The 22,870-nt window shown below is 37.5% G+C and overlaps 4 protein-coding genes across 4 annotated transcripts; all 4 read left to right on the top strand.

Annotated features, from left to right (window-relative positions):
- The first annotated feature begins 4,161 nt into the window (after positions 1-4,161).
- Positions 4,162-6,432, top strand: LOC131968100 (odorant receptor 131-2-like). Its single transcript, XM_059328844.1, has 2 exons — positions 4,162-4,311; positions 5,644-6,432. Exons 1-2 carry the CDS (start codon positions 4,162-4,164, stop codon positions 6,430-6,432), a joined length of 939 nt encoding a protein of 312 aa, XP_059184827.1.
- A 2,534-nt stretch (positions 6,433-8,966) lies between these two features.
- On the top strand, positions 8,967-10,037 carry LOC131968831 (odorant receptor 131-2-like). The gene is made up of 2 exons (XM_059329870.1): positions 8,967-9,085; positions 9,198-10,037. Exon 2 carries the CDS (start codon positions 9,237-9,239, stop codon positions 10,023-10,025), a length of 789 nt encoding a protein of 262 aa, XP_059185853.1. The 5' UTR covers positions 8,967-9,085; positions 9,198-9,236; the 3' UTR covers positions 10,026-10,037.
- A 2,831-nt stretch (positions 10,038-12,868) lies between these two features.
- LOC131968826 (odorant receptor 131-2-like) lies at positions 12,869-16,022 on the top strand. Its single transcript, XM_059329865.1, has 4 exons — positions 12,869-12,969; positions 13,757-13,895; positions 14,212-14,637; positions 15,618-16,022. The coding sequence occupies exons 1-4, from the start codon at positions 12,905-12,907 to the stop codon at positions 15,864-15,866; spliced, it is 879 nt and encodes a 292-aa protein (XP_059185848.1). The 5' UTR covers positions 12,869-12,904; the 3' UTR covers positions 15,867-16,022.
- Positions 16,023-17,777: 1,755 nt separating this feature from the next.
- Positions 17,778-22,726, top strand: LOC131968098 (odorant receptor 131-2-like). Its single transcript, XM_059328843.1, has 4 exons — positions 17,778-17,923; positions 18,786-18,926; positions 21,989-22,253; positions 22,331-22,726. Exons 1-4 carry the CDS (start codon positions 17,778-17,780, stop codon positions 22,724-22,726), a joined length of 948 nt encoding a protein of 315 aa, XP_059184826.1.
- Positions 22,727-22,870: the final 144 nt, after the last annotated feature.

The raw sequence follows: 22,870 nt of genomic DNA, 5'->3' as shown, positions 1-22,870 counted from the left end.
TAGAATGTGTGAGAGGCCACCAAATTTGGGCTTTTTATTGAAAAAACTAATTCTTCAGGGGGCATGCCCGCGGACCCCCCAGACAGCTATTTTTCCACACTGGCTGGCTAGTCCATGTCCTAGTGGAAAGCTGTTAACAGCAACTGAAAATGTCACAGTAGGATAACAATAAAGATTCTATATCACGGTATATCCCAACTACAGAGATTAGGTGGCCCAGCAACGAGAAGTAATTTGAATAGAGTGAGATGGTGGACTTAACAATACAGCACAATACAAAGAAATTCAATGGATTACATTCAAATATATTTTTAAGGCGTAGTTATTGTTGCATTATTATTCAGTAATGTTGCATTATACCCAAGATGTTGTATAGGCGTTCCAGCACAGTATGGTGTTATGCAAAAAGAATGTTTTTATAATGTAATAATGTATTTCCTGCCTTACATGTCGGTCACATTACGCCTTTTTGTAAATATGTTCCCTTTCACTAGGTTAATTAATTTCAGTATCATCTCTCCTAATGTATTTTCACCTTCACCATTAAACACTGATCTCTATGTAAAAGGAGTGCTGACTAAATAGAGGAATTATTACCAGAGTAACATCAGATGCAAGATCAGGAAATTACCCACTAACAGTAAAGGGTCAAAATTAAATAAATAACCTTAAAAAATAAATAGAGTAGAGAGTAGAGAGTAATTTCCTAAACTAAGAAGAAAGAAATGACTTTGAATAATATGTTAAAACTTGGGACTTTTTCTGGAACTGGCCAGGTAAAATCTACCATTCATGTTTACTCATGTATAAATGATTGCTGCTTAATTGCTGTGTAACGTGAACCCTGTCTCTTTATTTGCTTTGTGTTGAAGAAGTGAGACAGATGGGATCCAGAGTTCACCAGATAACAGACAGCTTGTTTGGGACATGAGCTCACTGTATTTTCATTCCTTTATTAATGCCTGATTAGAACACGGCTTGACACTAAGCAAGCAGTATTTCAGGATAAGCGAGTTGAAATCAAAGTTAATCAAATTTAAATAACAGGATTGACTGCTCTGAATTTTATTAGTATTTGGGCCATGAACAGTTGAGTCTTCTGAAGAAAAGCGAGAGGATTAGTTCTTTCAGCAAAAACAATATGTTTACATTCAAGAGACTACGACCTCTAGAAGCTGTAGGAGATCTATCGACCACTCAAAGCGCTTTTACACTATCATCACTCAACCTTTTGCATTCACATTCATACACTGGTGTCCAAATTGATCAAATCAAATAATCCAAATTAAAAAGTATTTTACCACCAGAAATCAGTGCCCCAGCACCAGTGTGGAGAACAGGGTAAATCATGATTTTTCAATACAGCATCAGTTTTTTAGGTTTGTTAGGGGGAGATAGCTGGTCAACAGCAGATACCACATAGAAGTGGTGTACATCATTTAAAAGCTGGGGATATGAAGATTAATTTGAAATGTACCTCAGCACTGTGTGTCAAGTATGGAAGAATTATCCTATCTTTATTCAAGAGCGTAGATTTTCAGTTTGAGAGCATAATTTGTCTTTCTCGTGCTCAGATTTGTTCTCCTCATGCTCACATTTTGCGCTCGCACTCAGAATTCTGCTGCTTTCTTTCAAAATGTGTGCGTGCACTTAAAAATCACATGCTTGTGCTCACATTTCTTCTTGGACACAAACATTTCGCTCGCACTCAAATGTGTCCTGTGCGCGCTCAAAGCTAAAGTCCACGCGCTCAGATCTCAACTCTGCGCTCTCAAAACTTTTGTGCTCGCACCCAGAACACGCACGTCCTCTCAGGTTGAGGTGTCTGCTCAGACTGAACGATGTCCCGCCCTGCGCTTAAAATAGTGTGTTTCACCAGCCAATAGGGAGACAGCTAGATTGTGGGCCGGTCTTAGGTGCGTTGCCTCGCCTTTTTGAGCGCTCCGTCGGGGCGGGTATATGGTCTGTTTGTAAAACTGCTTCTCTCTTAAAATACACCAATTTACCATATTAGCCAGCTATTTGAATCGTCACCTATTTTAGACGCAGCATATTTATGTAGAACTAATCTTAAGTAGTCCTAAAAAGAGTTATCGTAGTTTAGATTATATATATATATACAGTATATATATATATATATATATATATATATATATATATATAATCTAAACTACCTAAGACGGGGCCACAATCTAGCTGTCTCCCTATTGGCTGGTGAAACACACTATTTTAAGCGCAGGGCGGGACATCGTTCAGTCTGAGCAGACACCTCAACCTGAGAGGACGTGCGTGTTCTGGGTGCGAGCACAAAAGTTTTGAGAGCGCAGAGTTGAGATCTGAGCGCGTGGACTTTAGATTTGAGCGCGCACAGGACACATTTGAGTGCGAGCGAAATGTTGTTTGCATGTGATTTTTAAGTGCACGCACACATTTTGAAAGAAAGCAGCAGAAATCTGAGTGCGAGCGCAAAATGTGAGCATGAGGAGAACAAATCTGAGCATGAGAAAGACAAATTATGCTCTCAAACTGAAAATCTACGCTCTTGAATAAAGATAGGATAATTCTTCCATAGTCAAGTTGTTCTGGTCATAAATCTGAAATAAAAATGACTCAATAGGCTGACTTAATTGATTAATGAAGGTGTATAAGTGTTCAGAACAAAAATGTATGGTTTTCTGAAGTCCACTCCCAGCTCAACTATTTGTATTAAGTTGTTGCATCAATTTTTATGTTGATACAATTTCTTACACACATTTGGTGCTGAATTATAGCCTGGGTATACCCATACTGCCTTGCGCGCTCCGTTTCATTTCGAACTGCCAAGGGGTCTGAAAACTAAAGCTGTTTCTTAGCCCTGTTTTAGGGATCCAATCACAGAGCGGGGAGGTACGGCAAGTACTACTCGACAGATGGAAGCTTGTAGATTTGTAGTTTTCATACGGATCCAACATGGCTGCAGCAGACGCGAAACTCTCTTTCGACCTAGCTGTTGTGTGGCTGAATGACATGAGGTGGAAATAAGGCGTAAAAAATAAATAATCTTGCAGAAAGCGAGAACTGGAGTAGCAAAGCAGCAGCAACACTCTCTCACAGACACACACACACCAACACTGCCGGTAGACTGTGAGCAGCCAGAGCCAGAACATGCTGCAGAAAAACGTTGCAGAAGCAGAATTGAGCATTTAAGTCTCAAAGTAGAGATGGGCTAGTCTGGCTATGTAAACCATAGATATATATAAGAAGACAGACAGACAGACAGACAGACAGACAGACAGAAAGATCCTTATTGTCTGTCACGAGTGACAGAAATTCATTTTTGAATAAAAAATAGGGGGGGGGGGGGGGTGTTAATTTTTTATTGTTCAGGGTGGTTATTGCAGAGGGGATGAAGGATTTTTTTGTAGATGTTTTTCCTTGCCAGTGGAACCTTATAACGTTTGCCTGATGGCAGCAGCTGGAAGCCGTGGTGGAGGGGGTGAGAAAAGTCTTCTGTGTTCAGGGTGGCCTTCCTGATCACAGACCGTATGAGGCACAATAACTAGACTGATATGATTCTCAATTTATTCCTTAAATCAAGACAGACAAGAAAATAAGCCTATTACACAAAATGTTGTCCCTTAAGAGACAGGCACGCATGCACACACACGCACGCACGCACATATTGGATCAACATATATAATCTCTTTACATCAGCATCCCACAGCAGACTGCTGTTACATGACATCCAGCTGGGTAGGTGCAGCTTTTTACTGACTGATAAATGGACTGGACTCCAAATTACTATGTTATTGTGTATACTAGTATGTTTTATTACTCAATGTAATATGTTATGTGTATTATGGATTTTGTGTAATATATTGGACAATTAGCCCATTATAGTTGTTTCTTTGTGGGAAAAAGCACACACTGTCTTCAGCTGTACCATATGCTCTTCAAAAAATGAATAATAAGTTGAATAGTTTAAGCCTGAAGCGTTTGAAAGAAAAACAAAGATTTAGATGAGAATGGTTTATTCAATAGATCAGTGGATCGTATGGTGCATTTGTTATTGTCAGATTTTATTGTGCAGTTTATTTTATAGCCCTAACTCTTTTGGAGGGCACATAATAATCTACAAAATGGTCTATTTTTTCATACAGGAAGGATTTTAACATTTTAGACATGAATTTTTCATTCCCCAATGACACTTTAGCTGGAACTTGGACTCCTAACTTCACCACAGTTGTGACCAGGAATGTGATTGTCACAGCCCTCTGCATCTGCATCAACTACATCAATGGTACTCTCATCCACATCTACAGGAGGCACCAGGTCTGATGTTTGCCTTGTTTTTATTACCGTATGTCATGTTTAAGTAGAAAATTGGAATGATGAGTCAGTAGAAGAGAGGAATTCAAACACACTGAATCTCTCTGCATTTCCCTCGAAGCTTAAGTGTATAATCTAAATGTATTTATGATGTTTTCACAGCTTTAATAAAAAAATTTTTTTAGAAAAAATTATGCACCAAGCTACATTTAAATATCCAGGATATGAAAGAAATAAGAACTTTATCAATCAGAAGCAAAATATTAGCAATAAAAAATGTAATGAAAGTGAGACAAAATGATAGCTTTTAAAACCACACACATATTCTTTGTCAGATTTGTGTCCCTGCTTCTTATGTTTATATGTTGTGCATTTGTGTGCATAATTTTGTAATATTGAGCGAAATCATGCATTTACTCTTCAATGTTTGCCTATTCTACAATTACAGAAGAAGAATTTCAAGATTCGAAATTAATGTATAAGATTTCATGAAAGTTACGTTTTTTTGTGCAAGAATACAACCTAAACTACTTCAGTTCAAACATGGCTTTTTGTGGTTTTCTGTGGTGGCCCTGAGCCTTTTTAGAAACTATAGAATGCATTTTTTTTTTTTAATAAAAGGGGTACTTTTATACAGTAACAACTCAAGGTGGGTTTTAACAGGCTAAATATGTGGTTTTCCTACTCATAAATAGGCCAGACATCATCAGATTTCATACTGATATTTACAGAAAACATCCAGGTCAGAAAGGCAAAGTAGGCTTCATTTATTGGCCATTAAATGTTTATGGTACATTTGATCTAATTACTATTCTATTAGTCAAATATTGACCGTTTGTGAGTAGATTATAACTGACTTTATAGTCTGATTTTAATGTCATGGAGTGCAAGGTCTTCTTTTTTGTCCTCTTTCTGAAACAAAACTTTCAAAAGAGAATGAAAGTTACAAAATGTAAGTTTGAGAAAGCACTTAAAAACAACTAAATGATCCGAAACAGTGTTTCCAAAAAGTTTTTTTCTCTTGACCCACTTTTAGAAAACGAGAATTTGTGCATAAATTAACATATCTGACTGCAAATGACTGCAGACGTGTCTCAACAAAGTTTTTCTATAAATTCAGCTTGTTTTTTGCATCATCAGGTTGGCTAAAATATTGATTAAATTGTCAAGTAAACACATATATTGTACCTGTAAACAGAACTGCAATAACATAAGCTTGAACTGAGCTTGATAAGTCAATATTGTAATAATTGTGACAGGACAACGAGAAAGTTTCTGGGAATTACTGATTTACAATACTAATATTGCTCCTTAAATACTAATTTCAACCTCAAGATCTTCAACACAAACCCTCGCTACATCCTGTTCATCCACCTGGTGATAAATGACATGACGCAGCTGGCCCTGTCCACTCTTCTCCACATCATCAGCTACACCCTTCGCACCATCAACGTGCCCTTCTGCCTCATCTTGCTCATCATCGCCATCCTCGCCACCCTCAACACCCCGCTGAACCTGGCTGGCATGGCGGTCGAGTGCTACATTGCAATCTGCATCCCCCTGCGCCACGCTCAGATCTGTACCATCAGGAACACCTACATCCTGATTGGTTTGATCTGGGTTGCGGGTGCGTTCTCCATCCTGCCAGATCTCTTCATCCTGCTGGCCACGGAGCCACTGCAATTCTTTCACTCTAAAGTTTTTTGTTCCAGAGATTTTGTGTTCAGGAGCCCTTATAGCTTGAAGAAGCGGAATGCTTCACACATTATTTGTCTTGTCCTGGTTTGGCTCACTCTCCTCTACACTTACTTCAGGATTCTGTTTGCTGCCAAGGAAGCAACTACAGACATAAAAAAAGCCAGAAACACGATTCTCCTCCATGGTTTTCAGCTGCTGTTGTGTATGCTTACGTATGTGAAGCCTATGTTTCAACAAGGCCTGATTTACATATGGCCCAATCAGTCCCGGGAAATACGCTTTGCCGTCTATGTCATTATCCAGATCCTGCCACGGCTTGTCAGTCCCATTGTATACGGACTGCGAGACCAGATCTTCAGGAGACATGTGATAAGGTACCTGATTTGTAAAGTGAGCCCCAGAAACCACCCAGGAAAACTACCATGAAACATTTTGAGTTTCAAAAACACATTTCCACAAATAATGTCTCATAAAAAATATTTATCCTCATAGCAGTATGAGAGAAAATAATTTGTGTTTAACTGTAATTGTTCTCTTTTTGATGATGCAGGAGCGACACAATTTAAAATATGATGATGCAAATAAATTTCAATACGTGATATAGCTCCAAAATGTAAGTTTCTCCCAAAATATGGTCACTGGGATTACTCAAATAACTCTAAAATACACTATAGATACATTGTGTATGTAAAGAATAAAACAAACTGAAAAAATGGCTTTCTTCTACTTAAATATAAAGGTCCCTTCATCATATACAAATTTCAAGCCACAGATTGACTATAGATATGGAAATGTAACTATTGGATGGATAGCCAAGAAATGAATTATCCGTAAGTAACCGCATAAGTGTCATTTATGTGGAGCTGCAACTATTAGTCTATTCACAAAAAAAATAATAAAGTCTGTGCTGATTTATTATCGAACATTTTTTATCTTTTTCTAGTTTCTCGAATGTGAAGATGCCATTGTCTATGTTTGTTTATTGCACCTTATTGATAATCTTCATATGGTATAGTTTATGTTGCACTCTTTCCTACTTTGTTTTTTCAACAATGTGCCTCTGGATAAATAAGGTTCTATCTTATCGTCATCTCCATGTTTTTCCTCTTCTCTGACAGTAGTGATTGCAACAATGAAATCAATTAAGTCCTGTTTCAAAGTCTTTATAAAGACACTCCTGTCACACTGTGACTTTAGTGTCAGACCTGGACTCAGGTAGGTGGAACAGGACTGAGATGATGGTGAGGCTGCTTCTTTGGCAAGTTATATTATGAGAGTTTGTTTGCATTGTGGAAGTTATTCTGTCGATATATTTTCATTTTAAATTAACATTATAATGAATATTTACATCTAACATTTAGATGATATATATTTATTGTGATATTTTTGCCTGACAGTGATGTTCGTAAAACCTTTCCAGCCTGTTTTTATTCCGCTGCACACAAGACTGCTGTAATTGTGTTTACAGTTACATTTAAGGTAAAACTAATTTTCTCATGTTACTTTCCTGCTTCCAGTTAATGTGATGTTGTGATCATTTGTGATGAATGTACTGTAACAGTTGATGATAAATACACTGTTATAAATAAATATTGCCATTAAGTACAACTTTATGCAGCAGTTGTGTTATGTGTACAGTGTACTTTATGTATGTCCTAGTGGGGGAGGAAAAAAAGGCTAAAGATGAAAAGGGAATAATGGCAGAATGCTGCAAGAAATCATGAAAATTATTTTTCAGGGTTTGTAAAATCTAAGTAAATTGTTTAGGAAATGTTTTGATGTATTTTTAACACACAAGGTGTTGCCTTCAACTCTGCAGCATCAGTTCACTTCTCAATTTACTGCAGTGAGGCAGCAGAATTGGATAACTGCATTTTAAATATCATAAATATGTTATTTTATTTTAATATGAGACTTTCTGTTATACAAATATATAATAAAAATAATAATCTTAAAAGTGGGAAAAATGTTTACATATTTTGGAGTTCTTCAATCTGTGGACAAAGTGTGCATGCATGATGAAAGTGCTGTTGAATTGAACTGATATTTTGACATGCTGAAAATAGATTAATTTAATTGATCTTATAATGCTGCTTTGGGGTAATTCCTTTAAATATTTGTCATTTTTTTATTTCCTGTCATACATTCTTTATCAGTTCTACGTGAAGTATGAGTTCATCAGTGGGTCCCGAAGGCAACTTGACTTATCAGGTTTGGTGAAGAAATATTCTCGTTTTGAAAATAATCTTTACACCAAAGAAAAAGTCCAGTATTTGTGTTCTATTCCTAATTTTGATCTGAAAATGCAGATATTGCATATCGGTCACTGTTTTATTGTAAATGTCATCACTGCAGATGTATACATTTTTTTTCTGTTAAGTGAATGTACAACATGCACATAAGACCTGTAAGTTTTCTAAAGACTAAATAAACAAAATATATGTAGATTTTGTCAGCATTATTTTCTTTTTGTGTTTTTATTTAATTCGTTTTTAATAAAATATAAAAATGACCAATCTGTGAAGTTGCCACATTTTACAGTTCAAATATTTAATCAATGACAAATAATTACAGCCCCTTCACATGACCTCATGACCTTTTCCCCAAATATTGAGCCTCAAAGAGGGAACGCTATTTGTGTCCTGTTCCAGATTACTGATTCCTTGTACATGTTTCTATCTCCTGATTAACAAATGTGATAATAAATAGGATTGTTTGCTTGAAAATGAACCTGCAGTAAATGTGTTTCTCAGCCAATATTTACAGAAACATATGTCTGTGTCAAATGTTACACATGTCCCAGATTGTGGTGAGAGAGAGGGGGTATTAGTTAGTGGATATAACAATATATATAACAAACATTAATATAATTTAATGATAGAGTTAAAATAGATGATGGTTCATTGAATCTGAATAATTTCTATTTCTTTGTCTTTGACTCCCTCTACTGTCGGATCAGTTCATATTCGTCAGAGACACATTCACCACAGCTTTTTTGAAGAACCTGATTGTGGTTCTGGTCTGGCTCGTCCTCAGTTACATAAACGGCAGCTTGGTGGCCACCTTTTTTAGACACCAGGTACACACTCACGCACACACACATAAACACACACACACAGCTAAGGGCAAAATGTATAAGATAACCAACAACATAATCAATTAATCACTTCTCCTTCTTTATCTTCCTCCAGATATTTTATGAAGACGCTCGTTACATCCTCTTCATCCACATGGTGATCAATGACGCCATCCAGCTGACCGTCACAATCACACTTTTTGTCCTCAGCTACATCTTCTACAGGATTAACGTCTCTTTCTGCTGCTTCTTCATCTTGGTTGCTGTCTTCACCACCAGGAACACCCCAGTCAACTTGGCGAGCATGGCCATAGAGCGCTACATTGCCATCTGTGAGCCTTTACGCCACACGCAAATCTGCACAGTGAGGAGGACTTATATCGTCATCGGGCTGATTTGGTTTATCAGTGTGGCTCCAGATATAACTGATCTGTTTGTGACGCTGGCGACTGAGTCCCTGAGCTTCTTTCATGAGTCTGTCTTCTGCTTGAGGGAGAATGTGTTCAAAGACCCGATCCTGGCGACCAAAAGACAAGCCTTTGACATCATCTACTTCTCCTGTGTGTTTCTGATTCTGGTCTTCACCTACTTGAGGATCCTGTTTGCGGCCCGGGCCCTCTCCACAGAGAAGATGTCCGCCCAAAGAGCCAGGAACACCATCCTGCTCCACGGGGCCCAGCTGGCCATGTGCATGCTCTCCTACATCTCCCCAAGTGTGGAGATCGTTCTGCGTCTCATCTTCCCCGGGCGAATCCTTGAAATACGATATGCAAACTACCTGATCGTCTACATCCTGCCGAGGTTCCTGAGCCCGATTATCTACGGCGTCAGAGACAAAAAGTTCAGGACGTACCTCAAGATGCACCTTCTGAACAACAGGTGCAGGGTCAAACTAAAGACAGTCCCCCTCGACAAAGATGACATATTACCGGTTACACAGTGAATAGATTTCACTAAAGATATTCACTCTGATTTTTAATTCTGTATGTTATTGTAGATTATTGCAATGAAAATAAAATGATTAAATCATCTTTATTGTGCCTGTGTGGTTTGTGCCTCAGCCCTGCTCTTTAGAGAAATTACAAAACAGACAGAAGCGCCGCCAAAAAGGAAAGATATTTAAGTCTCTCAGCAGAGGTTTTTCTGTTCATCTGACTTTAGGTTCTGTGAAAAAAAGACTTAAGAATGTGATACAGAACATGATGCAGAATAAACAATGAATCAAGGTTGGCAAAAATGATCAAGGTCATGCTCATATATCCTATGATAGGTCAATCTTAGAATTATTGTGACAGGCTTCTTGTCCCCGAGCCTGACTACTGTCCTTGAGGTAACCATGTAATTTAGTTGACAAATCATAAGGATATACAATATGCTATATCACACAGACCTCTCCTAATGCTGTATGCTAAAAACATACAACAGATCTACTGATCAACAGGGCCAAGCTCATAGCAGTGTTGAATATTATAACTGAACACTTGTTTCTTTCAGGACTGAAACTACATTTCTACACAAATCAGACCTTTTTAAAAATATAAATACGAAATAAAAAACTGAATCACATCCTGAATGTACCTAAAAATATGCCAGCTGGGGGATCAAAGGTCTCCCAGCACTCATTTCAGGGATCCATAACATAACCTGTGACATCATGACCCATACCATATCCCTTTGGTGACGCTGACACACTGACACACACACACACACACACACACACACACACACACACAGTGTGTACACAAGTACACATCCTTATATATACACGAGACAACAGGCTGTGTGGAGTCCGTGACTCAAGAGGTGAGGGAGGGAATCTGTCATCAATTTATCTGTCAATATAATAATATTATCTCCAGCATAATATAATATAGTAATGCATCATTCTTGTTTCTGCTTTTTGTTTACAAAGCTTTGTAATGCAGCTGATTTGACAATTTGTTTCTTTCTTCTTTGTTCTTTCAAAAGTGTGAAAAAGTTTTTCATCTTACAGCTTTCTAACTGCGCTGATATAATGGATATTTAAATATATAATATTTAAAAATTGATTCCTGAATTATTTCTAATGTGATGCTATATAATACTTTTGTCTAATGCATGTCTCTATTCGATTACAGACTACAGAGTGAATATTTATGAGTTGCTTAATGAAGTAAGTTTGTATAAAATGTTTTAATTACAAAGGCTGTGTGTCTTATGGTATTTATAATACTATGCATATTAAGTGGCACAACAACAATATTTCAACATGTCTTAGATGATGTTTGACTTTTAAATAAGATATATCAAACACATTATTTTACAGTTTCCTTTGCAAAAAATAAAAGCTTCAAAGCTGTAAGCAAATTTGAAAAATCAGCATCTAGAGTGTTTTGTTTGTAAACATTATCAGAAAGGAAACTACCAATTAAAATTTTTCAAATGCTACTTTAAAAGTTCTTTACATCATGTTTTGCAGATTTCCAATCCTCCACACCGTGAGCCATGAACTCCTGAAAGCGTCCGAATGGGATATCTGTGGATGTAGGTATGTTCAGTCAGAATGTTTACATATTTATTATTATATACTGTGTTTAGCATTAGTATTCATGCATTTTATATTATTTATTCTATATTATAGTATTATTGTCATCACATTTATTTATTATTGTTTGTATATGCATGTTCTTGTAAAAAGAAACTTCAATTAACACAATCATGTACTCTGATGTGTTTGCTAGTTTTATAACATGAGCCCTGTAGTGCATTTTACAATCGATAAAAGGCTGTACCGAATAGTTCAAAGCTTCATTCATAACGTTGACATTTGAATTTTAAATCAACATTTGCTCTGCTTTATAGATTTCTAGTCCAGTCATTCTCAACAGCCAGGAGGTATGATATTTTAATTTTTAAACCTTTAACAGCTCATAGATTATGTTCTAATCCAACAAAACATTTCTCTTGTTGTTCTTTCATGTTATAAATCCCGGGCAATCATGTAAAGTTTAAAAAACTAGTTCAAAATAACTCAAAGGGACGTACATGAGTGGTACCCCAGTATCTTGTAATGGGTCTTTGGCTGAAGAAAGATTGAGAACCTCTGGTCTAATCATTCTGTATGAGATATTTCTGCAAAATTGCAGATAAATATTAAACTACACTAAAATTATGAGCATTATTTGTAGAGTTAGATTCAAGTGATGGTTGTATAGGATTGTTTCTGACTCATGTGATCCAAACATTTACAAAAACTCCAGGACGTTGTAAAGCCCACAATTTAGTGAAAAAGATAGATGTCATCATGTCTTTTTAAACAAAACATTTAGCTTTAAACTATATTTGCTGGTGTTTAGTCTTTAAAAAATAACATTTTCATTGCAGTAAAAAAAAATAATGCTTGCTTCACTACTCGCTGCACACAAAGAAGGGATTAACAGAACCATCAACTACTTTTATGTAACATTTAAATCAGATGAATTACTTCATTCAAACTGGGGATTTTGTTTGAGGATCATTGGGAACCTCAATAGAAGCTTTGAATGTAAAAAATGTCTTATGGTACAGCCCTAGTTTGGTATCCACTAAACTATCATCAATAAATCAAACTGGGAGTAGACTGCATCCCTAAAATGAATAAAAAGTGTTTGTTTCTGTAAAAAATGAGATTTCCTCTCTGTGTTACTTCAGATTGTGAGAAGGGAGATGCTGTCAATGCTCAACCTCACCTCCTCTGGCCCTCTGGAGCTGTTGATCAGTAACACCAGCTCTGCACTGACAGGGGGCGCTGTTGCACAGTCTAAAGACAGCTTCTCTAATGCTCTTACTAAGAACATTGTGGCCATGCTGGTGTGGCTGGCCCTCAGTGTCATCAACGGTAGCATGGTGCACACCTTCCTACGACACAGGTACGTTTATGTCATATTGAGCAAACACACATAACGACTTAAGCTCTGTTATATAATACTCAGAGCTCATGAGGCGTTAAAAAATGCAGCACTTCTAAAATGTGGTGGCAGAAGCAAAACATGCATCAATCCATCTATCAATAACTCTGACTGAATACTATCTGCCATCAATACCTATTCTTCTTTAACACACCGGTATTAAAACTGAAAATGTAAATGATGCTAAATTCTCACTGATCAGAGTTTTCCTTTGTTTATTTTTTTTACCCTCTTGCGAGTATTTAAAAGTTAGAAAGTCTGTTTTTATCTTCTTAATGAGCATTACATTACATATCTCAATTTTATCGGAAAGATGTACAAAGCAGTTTTAAAAAAAGGTAACAGAAAGGTTGCATAAAAACAATATTGAAGAGACCAATTATACTGGGATTTTTTGCAGCTTAATATCTTAAAAACTTAAACTTTATTTAAACATTGTACATTGTGCACAGTCTTTATACTCATGACTAATTATGTGAATGGAATATTTTGTCTTTGATTGATATCAAATCTAAATTCAAAGTTTTAATGAAATCATACATATAATTTGTGAAGAAAAAAACAATACAATTAGGTGTAAAAATTTGAGGAATTTTTAAAGATGGTTCAAAGTAAACATTATTTCCTACATAAACTAATAAAATGTCCCCACTGCAGGATAAAGTCATATCTTATCTTAAGTTGCAGCTTGTAATCATACAGTAAGTTTCATATCTTAGCTCTTTTTTTCGTGCATCTTTGACTCCAGTCTCTTCTATGAGAACCCGCGGTACATCATGTTTATCTACATGGTGATCAACGACGCTCTGCAGCTCAGCCTTGTAACGGCTCTCTACGTGGTCAGCTATATCTTCAGGAAGATCCACACCTCTGTCTGCTGCTTTCTGGTCAGTCATCAACTTTATGTCACCTCGAAATTCCACAAATAAGTCAGATATCTTAAACACAATCATCCTACTCTGCCTCACCTGTCCTTGACTGTCATGTGTTATGGTTAGGCTGATGAAAATGTTAACCAGAGTGTCGCAACTAAATCTCAGTTTGTGATGGTAATGCACCTCAAAGCTAGTTTGCCAAACAGCAATAAACAGAAGAAGAAAAAGAAGAAAGGGAGAGTAAGGGACAGGACTTTTAACAGAGTATTTTTACACTGTGGTATTGCTAGTTTTACTTCAGTAAGAGATCTGATTACTGTGTTCCCAGATCATGACAGCAGTCCTGACCACCCGCTCCACCCCTCTCATCCTGGCCGGCATGGCCTTGGAGCGTTACATCTCCATCTGCTTCCCGTTGCACTACAGCCAGATGTGCACAGTCCCACGTACCCTCCTCCTCGTCTGTGTCATCCTCATCCTCACCGCTGCCCCACCCGTCACCGACCTCCTCATCACCATCGTCCACCAGCCTCTGCACTACTTCCACACAACCATTTTCTGCGACCACCCATTTCTCTTTCGCCACCAGTCCATCTACTACAAGAACTGCGTGTTTGACGGCGTGTACCTGTCCTTTGTGGCGCTGACGCTGCTCTACACGTACTGTAAGATCATGCTGACGGCACAAGCCGTCTCAATGGGCCTGGCCTCAGTGAAGAAAGCCAGGAACACGGTGCTGCTTCACGGGGTGCAGGTCAGTACACACAAATCAACTCCAACACACTTACTCATGAAGGCAATTTCTGTGTGTCAGATAAGGAAAAGCTAATGTGCAACTAATGACATTAACGATGAGGCATCTCTGTTTAGGTGAAGCTTAAGCCATAGATGACAAGTCAACGATTATTGAGATAAATAATATGGACATATTATAAAGCTTATCAATTGAAAAAGTCAAAGAGAAAAGCAGCATGTCAAAATAAAATCAAAAATGGTTTTATGCATTTTTAAACATTAACTTAATAATGCATTGACAAAAAAATTGTCTTCTTGCATCATCCGGTCCAACAGTTTGTGAATGACCGATGTGCTCCTGTGATATGCAAGGTCGGCATTACAAATCTTGTAGCCAGTCCTCTTCTATGAAGAGATGATGCCAGCTCCCTGCGCAGCATAAAAAAGATGCACAATGATGTAATCTAAACTAATTTAATCATTGTTTTTTTGTCGACAAATCAACTAATCGTTGCACCCCTAAAAAAGATGTTGATCGATTTTTTTTTTTCACTGACATATAGTGCAAACTTTACAATAATATTATAATTAACTTTACAATAATTGAAAACAGAGGAAAAAGTTGAAAATCATCACATTTTGGTTGGTGAATATTTAGCATTTTAGCTTCATAAATAACAATAGATCACATTTCTGCCTGATTGACTAATTGTTTTCCTTTAACAAGTGTTTACGGCTTGGCTTGAATACACAAATATTGGCATTTTAATCTTTAATAAAATGCCAATAATTGTATACAATTATTGGCATTTAATATATATATATATATATAAATATATATATATATATATATATCACCTCAAGTTTTTGTTTGCAAGGACACACAAAATAATATCTCTTTTGTTTGTACAAGTTTATAGACCTAAGCGGACCTGACTGTTTGTTGTAAATGTTGTTAATGTACACATTATAATAACAGAGTATTTTTCTGGGGGTCAGCTGCTGCTGTGCATGCTTGCCTTTGTGGTTCCTTCCCTTCAGGCCGCTCTCATCTCACTGTTCCCTCGCTTCAGTCTGGAGATCCGTTACATCTTCTTCCTGGTTGTCTACATCATCCCCCGGTTTATGAGCCCCATCATCTACGGTTTTCGGGACGAGCTGTTCAGGAAGTACTGGACCCGATACCTGGCCTGTCAAGGCCAAAGGGTCGTCAGGGTCAGACCGGTGTTGCAGAAAGTGAACCTGTAGGTCAAACAACCACAACTGAATGTCATTCTGCTGCAGCAGAACTCCTGGTTCAACTGTAATTCCTCAATTTTTTAAGCTCTGTTGTGTTCATTTGGTTTGCATTTACGGCCTCTTGTCTGAGGTCACAAGTGTTGGACATAAAGTCACCAAGACATACAGATGGATGAATGAATGGGTAAACACTCCTGGACGTGGTTACATCTGAATACTACTTCAGAAACTGTGTGTCAAACAAGGATATTGTCAGATTTGTTTATAAGGCACCTTAAATAAAGCATGAGAAATGTGATGTTTAAATCTTGCAATTATCCCTCATGTAAGGCCCATTTTATGAAGATAAGATTATGATTGAGGTATTTCTATTATAAATATATAGACTGTATAAAAGACTTTATAAAATGCTGTATAAAAGAAGTGGATGTGGCCTCTGGGTCTGACAAGTGGAGCCATTGTGGAAGTCACTTAAACCCCCATTTTATCTAATGACAACTCCACTGGTTGCATAAAAGCTGAATGTAAAGAAGTCTATGAGAAAATGACTTTACTTCTTTCTTAATAACCTCAATAAACATGCTTACAATGACTGTATGGTCTCAATCTCTAGTTTAAAGTCTTTTTCAACACATCATGATTTTAAATGTTTTCGCCCATGCTTTATCCCTGTCCCTTTTAGCTATTCTTTTCTTTCTTTTTCTGCCCTAGTTATCAGCCATAAATACAAAATATAATGTAAAATATAAAATTATCCAAAGAAAAATCTCCTTCTGCTTCCTTTAAACTGGTTTAAGTACTACTCAAACTTTGCCAGCTGATAAAATGTAAACAATAAACAGGTTCTTACAGCCTGAGGCTGCACACTGTAAATCAATTTGTGTAATTTCACAGGAAAATCAGTATTAAATAGAGATGGTTTAAAAATGTTCAGGCCCCACAAGCAAAGAAACCGTCACAGTCGGCTTATTAGGTGGCAGTTTAACCCAGTTATATCAAAGTTATTTACTATCAGTGCGATAGTGGTCACAGCTGTTCAGCAAATCCTTATTTGTGTTTTTCCTCTATGCTTTGACAATAACCTCTAATTCCTGAAACCTTTATTTGCTGAAGACAAACCACATTAATCTTCTTTTATGTTCATGACTACAATCATGAAGTATCACAGAAATAAGTGTATTCTTGTGTTGGGTCATAACGGAGTAGAAGTTTATTTTACAGCCACTAAATCAAACTGGAATCTACTCGACATAATACATTTAAATTTAAAATGTAGACATGACAATCCATCCTCCTCACTCCCAATCCCCAATAATAACCTCATATTACATGCATTCACATTAGCAGGAAAATCTATATCAACTGCATCTCCTCCTGTTCGTCTGATTACTTACAGACGACACAGACCTGAGCATGTGGACCTGAAGTAAGCTTGATTTTATTTCACTTTTCATCTTTGTTTTCTTTTCTTGTTTGTAGCTTGCTTGTCTTTTGTTTTCTTGCTGTTCTTTGCCATGATTTTTTTTCAAATTCACATATATATAAACTTTATTTTGTGGCTTTTTGTTTTGTATTTACTTTATATCAATCACAACTTTAGTTTTAATGTCATTGTAAGCCCCTTCATAAATTAGATCCTAATTTATTCTACCATTATGTTTGCTAATTGTCCTAAAATAACTCTTACTATGCATTTCATCTTAATCAGGTGAAAAGTTTATATAACTCAAGTCTCTGTAAAACATTAAGTGTGAATTTCCTCTCCTCCAGCAGAACATTAAAGTCAAGAGAGAGTTTTGTATTATATTTTCATCTAAATTACACTTTTTAATCATTTGTGAGTCACTGTGAACTGTATTTTCCATTTGATCTGTTGATTGTGTCTCCAGTACAGAGACAATTATCAGGTCAAGGTGCGACATGAATTCAACCCAACGTTTGGACAGCTTTAACGCTGCCTTCACAGGGAATCTCAGCACCTTCCTTCTCGGCTTCATCATAAACTGCATCAATGGAGCTTTTGTCTACACGTACTTTAAAAGCCAGGTCTTCCAGAGAAACCCCAGGTATTAGATGGACCAGGTGTGATTTCTGTCTTTGAGTCTTGATTCATACAAATATTAAAAGATGGCTTCAATGAAACTGATTGTATTATTGTCCAAAAATTTGGGAACAGCTCATAATACTGATGTTTTTTTCATATTTCCTTCAATAATGGCTATTTTAACATAATTAAAAACAGCATAATTTACACTTGAAGTATAAATGATTCAAACTTCCATTTATTCAATGTCCCCACAGTGCTGCATGACAAGGGAGGGTACGGTTTGAAGTTGGATTCTAAAATTTTGTCTCACTGTCCAGAAAAGTGTCAGTTACTCAAAATAATTTTTGAACCACATTACGGTGCAAATGGGCTCTAAATATTAAGTCAAGTTGGTTAAGCCAAAATATTCTATCCTGATATTAATAATTTCATGTCTTGAGAGCAATATATATCCTGCCATGATCATTATAATAGGGAATTGTCGAATAATATATGGACATAGCAGGAAAATTGTGTGTGACCTTGATATCTACCATTGTGTTCCCATGCAGGTTTGTTTACTTTATAATGTCAGCAACACTTTATCCAACATGATGTTTGACAAATAGCAGGTTTTACCAACTATTATAAGACCTGGGCGCAGCACCTAAGCATGTTTTCACAGAGCCTAAGCCCAGTGAACATCTAACTAGACACAATCAAGCTTTTTGGGCAGGAGATTATGAACTATTGAACACTATTGTAAATTTGACTCATTTACTGATGTTAACCAAGATTGGAGTCAAGTACAATCTCAACATGATTCTGTTCTCATTTTGGGTTTTTTTCTCCTGCTGTCTTCTCTTGTTTCTTTTACAATCCCTTCTCTTACTCCTCTGCAGGTACGTGCTGTACATCCACTTGGTGATAAACGACATGATTATGCTGACGTGTTCTGTGGTGCTGCAAATCATGACCTACACCATTCCCCTAAGCTTTGCTCCCTGTTGCATCATGCTGCTCATCATCGTCACAACCAACAAGTAGGTGTTTAAGTACGGTTTTGAACGTGGGATTTTTACTTGTAGTAAAGTATAAATACACTGTGGTATTGCTACTTTTACTGAGGAAAAGAATATGACTATATTTTTCACCTTTGGATAAAAACAACAGAGTAAAATACAGAGCAGAAGTTTAAGATGTAAATTAGAAATGAAGAGTAATAAAGCAGTCATAAATATTACAGTATTTCTCTAAGTGAAGATTATGGGAGTGGAGAAATTGTTGTTAAACGTGAGTCATATTCCACAATAACTTAAATTACAAATGCATCATTAATGCACCAGCCAAACAATAACCAAAAGAAAAGTGGCCTCAGCCACAACAACAATGCAATGCTAAGTAATGGACGAAGTATTCAGATGATTTACCAAAGTAAAAGTGCTAATAACCATGTTATAATAATCCACTACAAGTTAAAGTCCTGCATGCCAAACCTTACTTAAGTTAAAAGTATGTATTAGCAATTATTACTTAAAGCATCTAAAGTCAAGCATTCATTGTGTTGTAAAATCGTCCCTGTCGTATGCTATCAGCCATGCTAGCCTTGCGCTGGAAGCCCCCCCACACACTCACACGCGCCCAGTGGTTACAATCATTTTTAAGCATACTCTATATGGAGTTGTCTGTGGCAAAAATGCATGGAGCTAGTCAGAAAACAATCCAAACCTGGACCTCTGCAGTGGCAATGGTTAAAGATTTACTGAGTTGAGAAAGATATCTTTCCTTGAAATATATGTAATTTTTTGTTTATTTTCATGCACTTACTTTGGCATATAGGACATTGATATGACTTATGTACTATGTGATGTATGCTGTATGTAATGGAGAAGATCTTTTTGGGATATCGAGGGAGGGGGGATGTCGCTAACCTGGGAGGGAGGGAAGTGAATACTACTTATTGTATTACTGTATTTGACTGGTTTCATGCTCTTCTCTTTTGAAAATAAAAATAATTGATCACAAAAAGATATGCTATCAGCCAACGAACTGCATCACGGCCGCGAACAGAGTCGTCAACGTAACGGCTAACGAACACAGTCAGGGTGGAGTAACCATAGTAACAGCACCAGAGAGCGACTCAATGAACAACTGTTAAAGCATCAAATCATGATAAACGAAGTTAGTTAGCACACACAGAAAAACCTACATTTGCGTAGTAAAGTGAAGAACTGGTCATCTGTGTCTCATTATGGAGAGTAAATCCTTCTGGAAACAGTCTTAATGTTCTTAAGTTATCTGCAGGACAAGACAACTTGGGGTTAACTAGCTGCACATGCTAACAGATACCTGTAACGGCTGACTAACAGCATCGCTAACGGCCCGCGAACAGAGTCGTACTTGATTAACGGCTGACTAACACAGTCAGAAAGCAGTAACAGCAACCTAGAGTGACTCAAACATGAATATTTCTTTCAAAAAATGCTTCATGGCTGCCGCAAAACGACGAGACACTTACTATGCTGTTTTTTTCGTGAAATAAAAAGTCAGTATTAGTTAGCACCATCAAGTGTTTACCGAGAGCTCGCGATCAGGACGGATCAAAGGCGGTAGGCGGGGCAATAATCGAACTGAAACTGAAAAGCCCGCCTTTAAATTGTAGGTGCGTTAGATTTATGTACCAGTGAGCAGAGTAGGTTTGAATCCATTATAGATGAAAACAAATGTAACATCCAATCTCTACATTTTGGTTTATAAATACAAAATATTTTATATGCAACTATCTTTGATTAGCCTAATTTTTTTAATGTTCCAGTTTTATTATTTGGATTTAATTAAGTAAAATGACGCCTTTGACTTCAGAAACTACAAGCAGACCTTTTTAAGCATTTTCTAATGTTTATCGAATATTGAGAAAACAGATTAAAAAATAATCATATTTTTTGTTGCAGCCTAGTTGACTTCACAAGAAAAGCATTGCTAGACTCACTAGACAGTAGATCCCTTTTGACTCTAATTTTTCCCATGCTTTTATGAAGGTTCAAAGACAATGGAGTCACCAATAGCACTATGAATTCAAGGTTACTTGCACAAGATTTTGCGCTCATGATATCACAAGGCAACCATAAAGTTTCGCACCCTAGTGCAATTTGCGGTCCTGTCATTGGTCTAATCATCCATCATTTGTCTATAGTTCAATATCAGAAATGTATACAGATGGATTATGCCCACTGATAGCACCATGAATTATATATGACTAGTAACCACAACCGCAGAGCATTCTGGGGAAGGCACGCAGTCAGTCATGAATTGGCCTCAAATAAATTATTAATTATAATACTCACAGATCTTCAGAAATAAACCCAGTAGCCTACAGAAATATTTGCTCTAAAACTTTGATTTTGATCCCCAACCGAAACAACAGTAAAGGTTGTCCGTCAATAACACCCAAAGCAACCCACAGTAGCATTTGTAAAGGAAACGTACTTGTCATTAAAGGCTGCAGTTTTGTTGAATTTCTGCTACAAAACCACTTTTCTAGGTTTAAGGAAAATAACTACATTTCTGAAAAACAACTTAAACAGTAAATAAATGATGTAAATGCTGGAAGTGAGGAAGTTACGAGGATGACGTGACAACTTGAAGTGACATAGTTCAGTAAAAAAGTGATGCAGGAACTTAAGTGATGTTTGAATCACATGGTTTAGTTTTGTTTTCACACAGGACACCAACTCTGCCAACATTCTGCTGGGTGAAAGTCCTGGGTTTGATATTTCAGTGCAAAGCATTTGAATCTTGTATATTGTGTTATAAGATATAAGTTTTAAGGTGACGTATATGGAGGCAGCTCTCGGCACCAATGGTAAGCCACTCCGCCAAAGTAAATGGATCGTTTGCTAAGATAGATCATGTTGTCATTATTGCCATGCTAATTTCAATAAGCGCAACAATAGAGATTTCCACTGTATGTTAGCATCGAGCTAACAAACTAGGCGTTGGTTAATTTTTCTATGATTGTAGCAGTTATGCAAGCTAATTCTAAGAGTAACGAACCCAAACAAATAATAAAATCAAATGTTGCATGTATTTATTTGTCTCTATGTAGGAACAGCCCTCTGAACCTGGCTGGAATGGCGGTTGAGCGTTACATCGCAGTTTGTCGACCTCTTCATCATGTCCAGATCTGCTCGGTGCAGCGAGCCTACGCCCTCATCGCACTGATCTGGGTCTGCTCCTTCATCCCCGCCCTAACAGATATCATCATCGTCCTCGCCACCCAGCCGCTCTCTGTCTTCTCAAGGACTGTCATCTGTTACACCACCTTCCTGTACAACACGCCGTACCACAAGGCAAAAAGTGTGGTGGTGCAGGTGAAATATTACTTCAGTTTTAATGACTTTACTGGTGTCAAATGGCAGTTTAAAATGTCCCAACGTCTTCCCTTCAGATCGTCCTGTTGTCTTTTGTCTTCCTCACGGTGATCATCACCTACCTGAAGGTTCTCTGCGCCGCCCGGGCGGTTTCTGATTCCAACAAGGCCTCGACCAGGAGCGCCCGCAACACCATCCTGCTGCATGGAGTCCAGCTACTCATCTGCATGATGTCATACTTTTCTCCCTTCATCAACCTGCATTTAATAACCACCTGGCCCCTTGAACGCACCAAGATCCTCCTTACCAACTTCCTGTTGTTCAATATGCTTCCACGCCTGCTCAGCCCGCTCATCTATGGGGCCAGAGACAAGAAGTTCAGCAGCCGCATCAGGCTGCACTTCAGCTGTGCGTGCTCTGTGGAGGAGCGGACGGTGCGGCCCCGGACGAGGTCCAAACAGATGTTTCACTGAATGGACTTAAAGCTGGAGGGCAGAACTTCTGTCTCCCCCCTCTGGCAGCAAGAGTCATTACTGCTAGTGGTTCGCCAGTCAAAGTTCATCGCAGTTGAACTCCTCAGAGAAAGGAAGTGAACAGGAGGCAAATATTCACCGATG

Source organism: Centropristis striata, chromosome 3 (genome assembly GCF_030273125.1).
Source record: "Centropristis striata isolate RG_2023a ecotype Rhode Island chromosome 3, C.striata_1.0, whole genome shotgun sequence".
Lineage (NCBI taxonomy): Eukaryota > Metazoa > Chordata > Actinopteri > Perciformes > Serranidae > Centropristis > Centropristis striata.
This window is presented reverse-complemented; position numbering and strand designations above follow the sequence as displayed.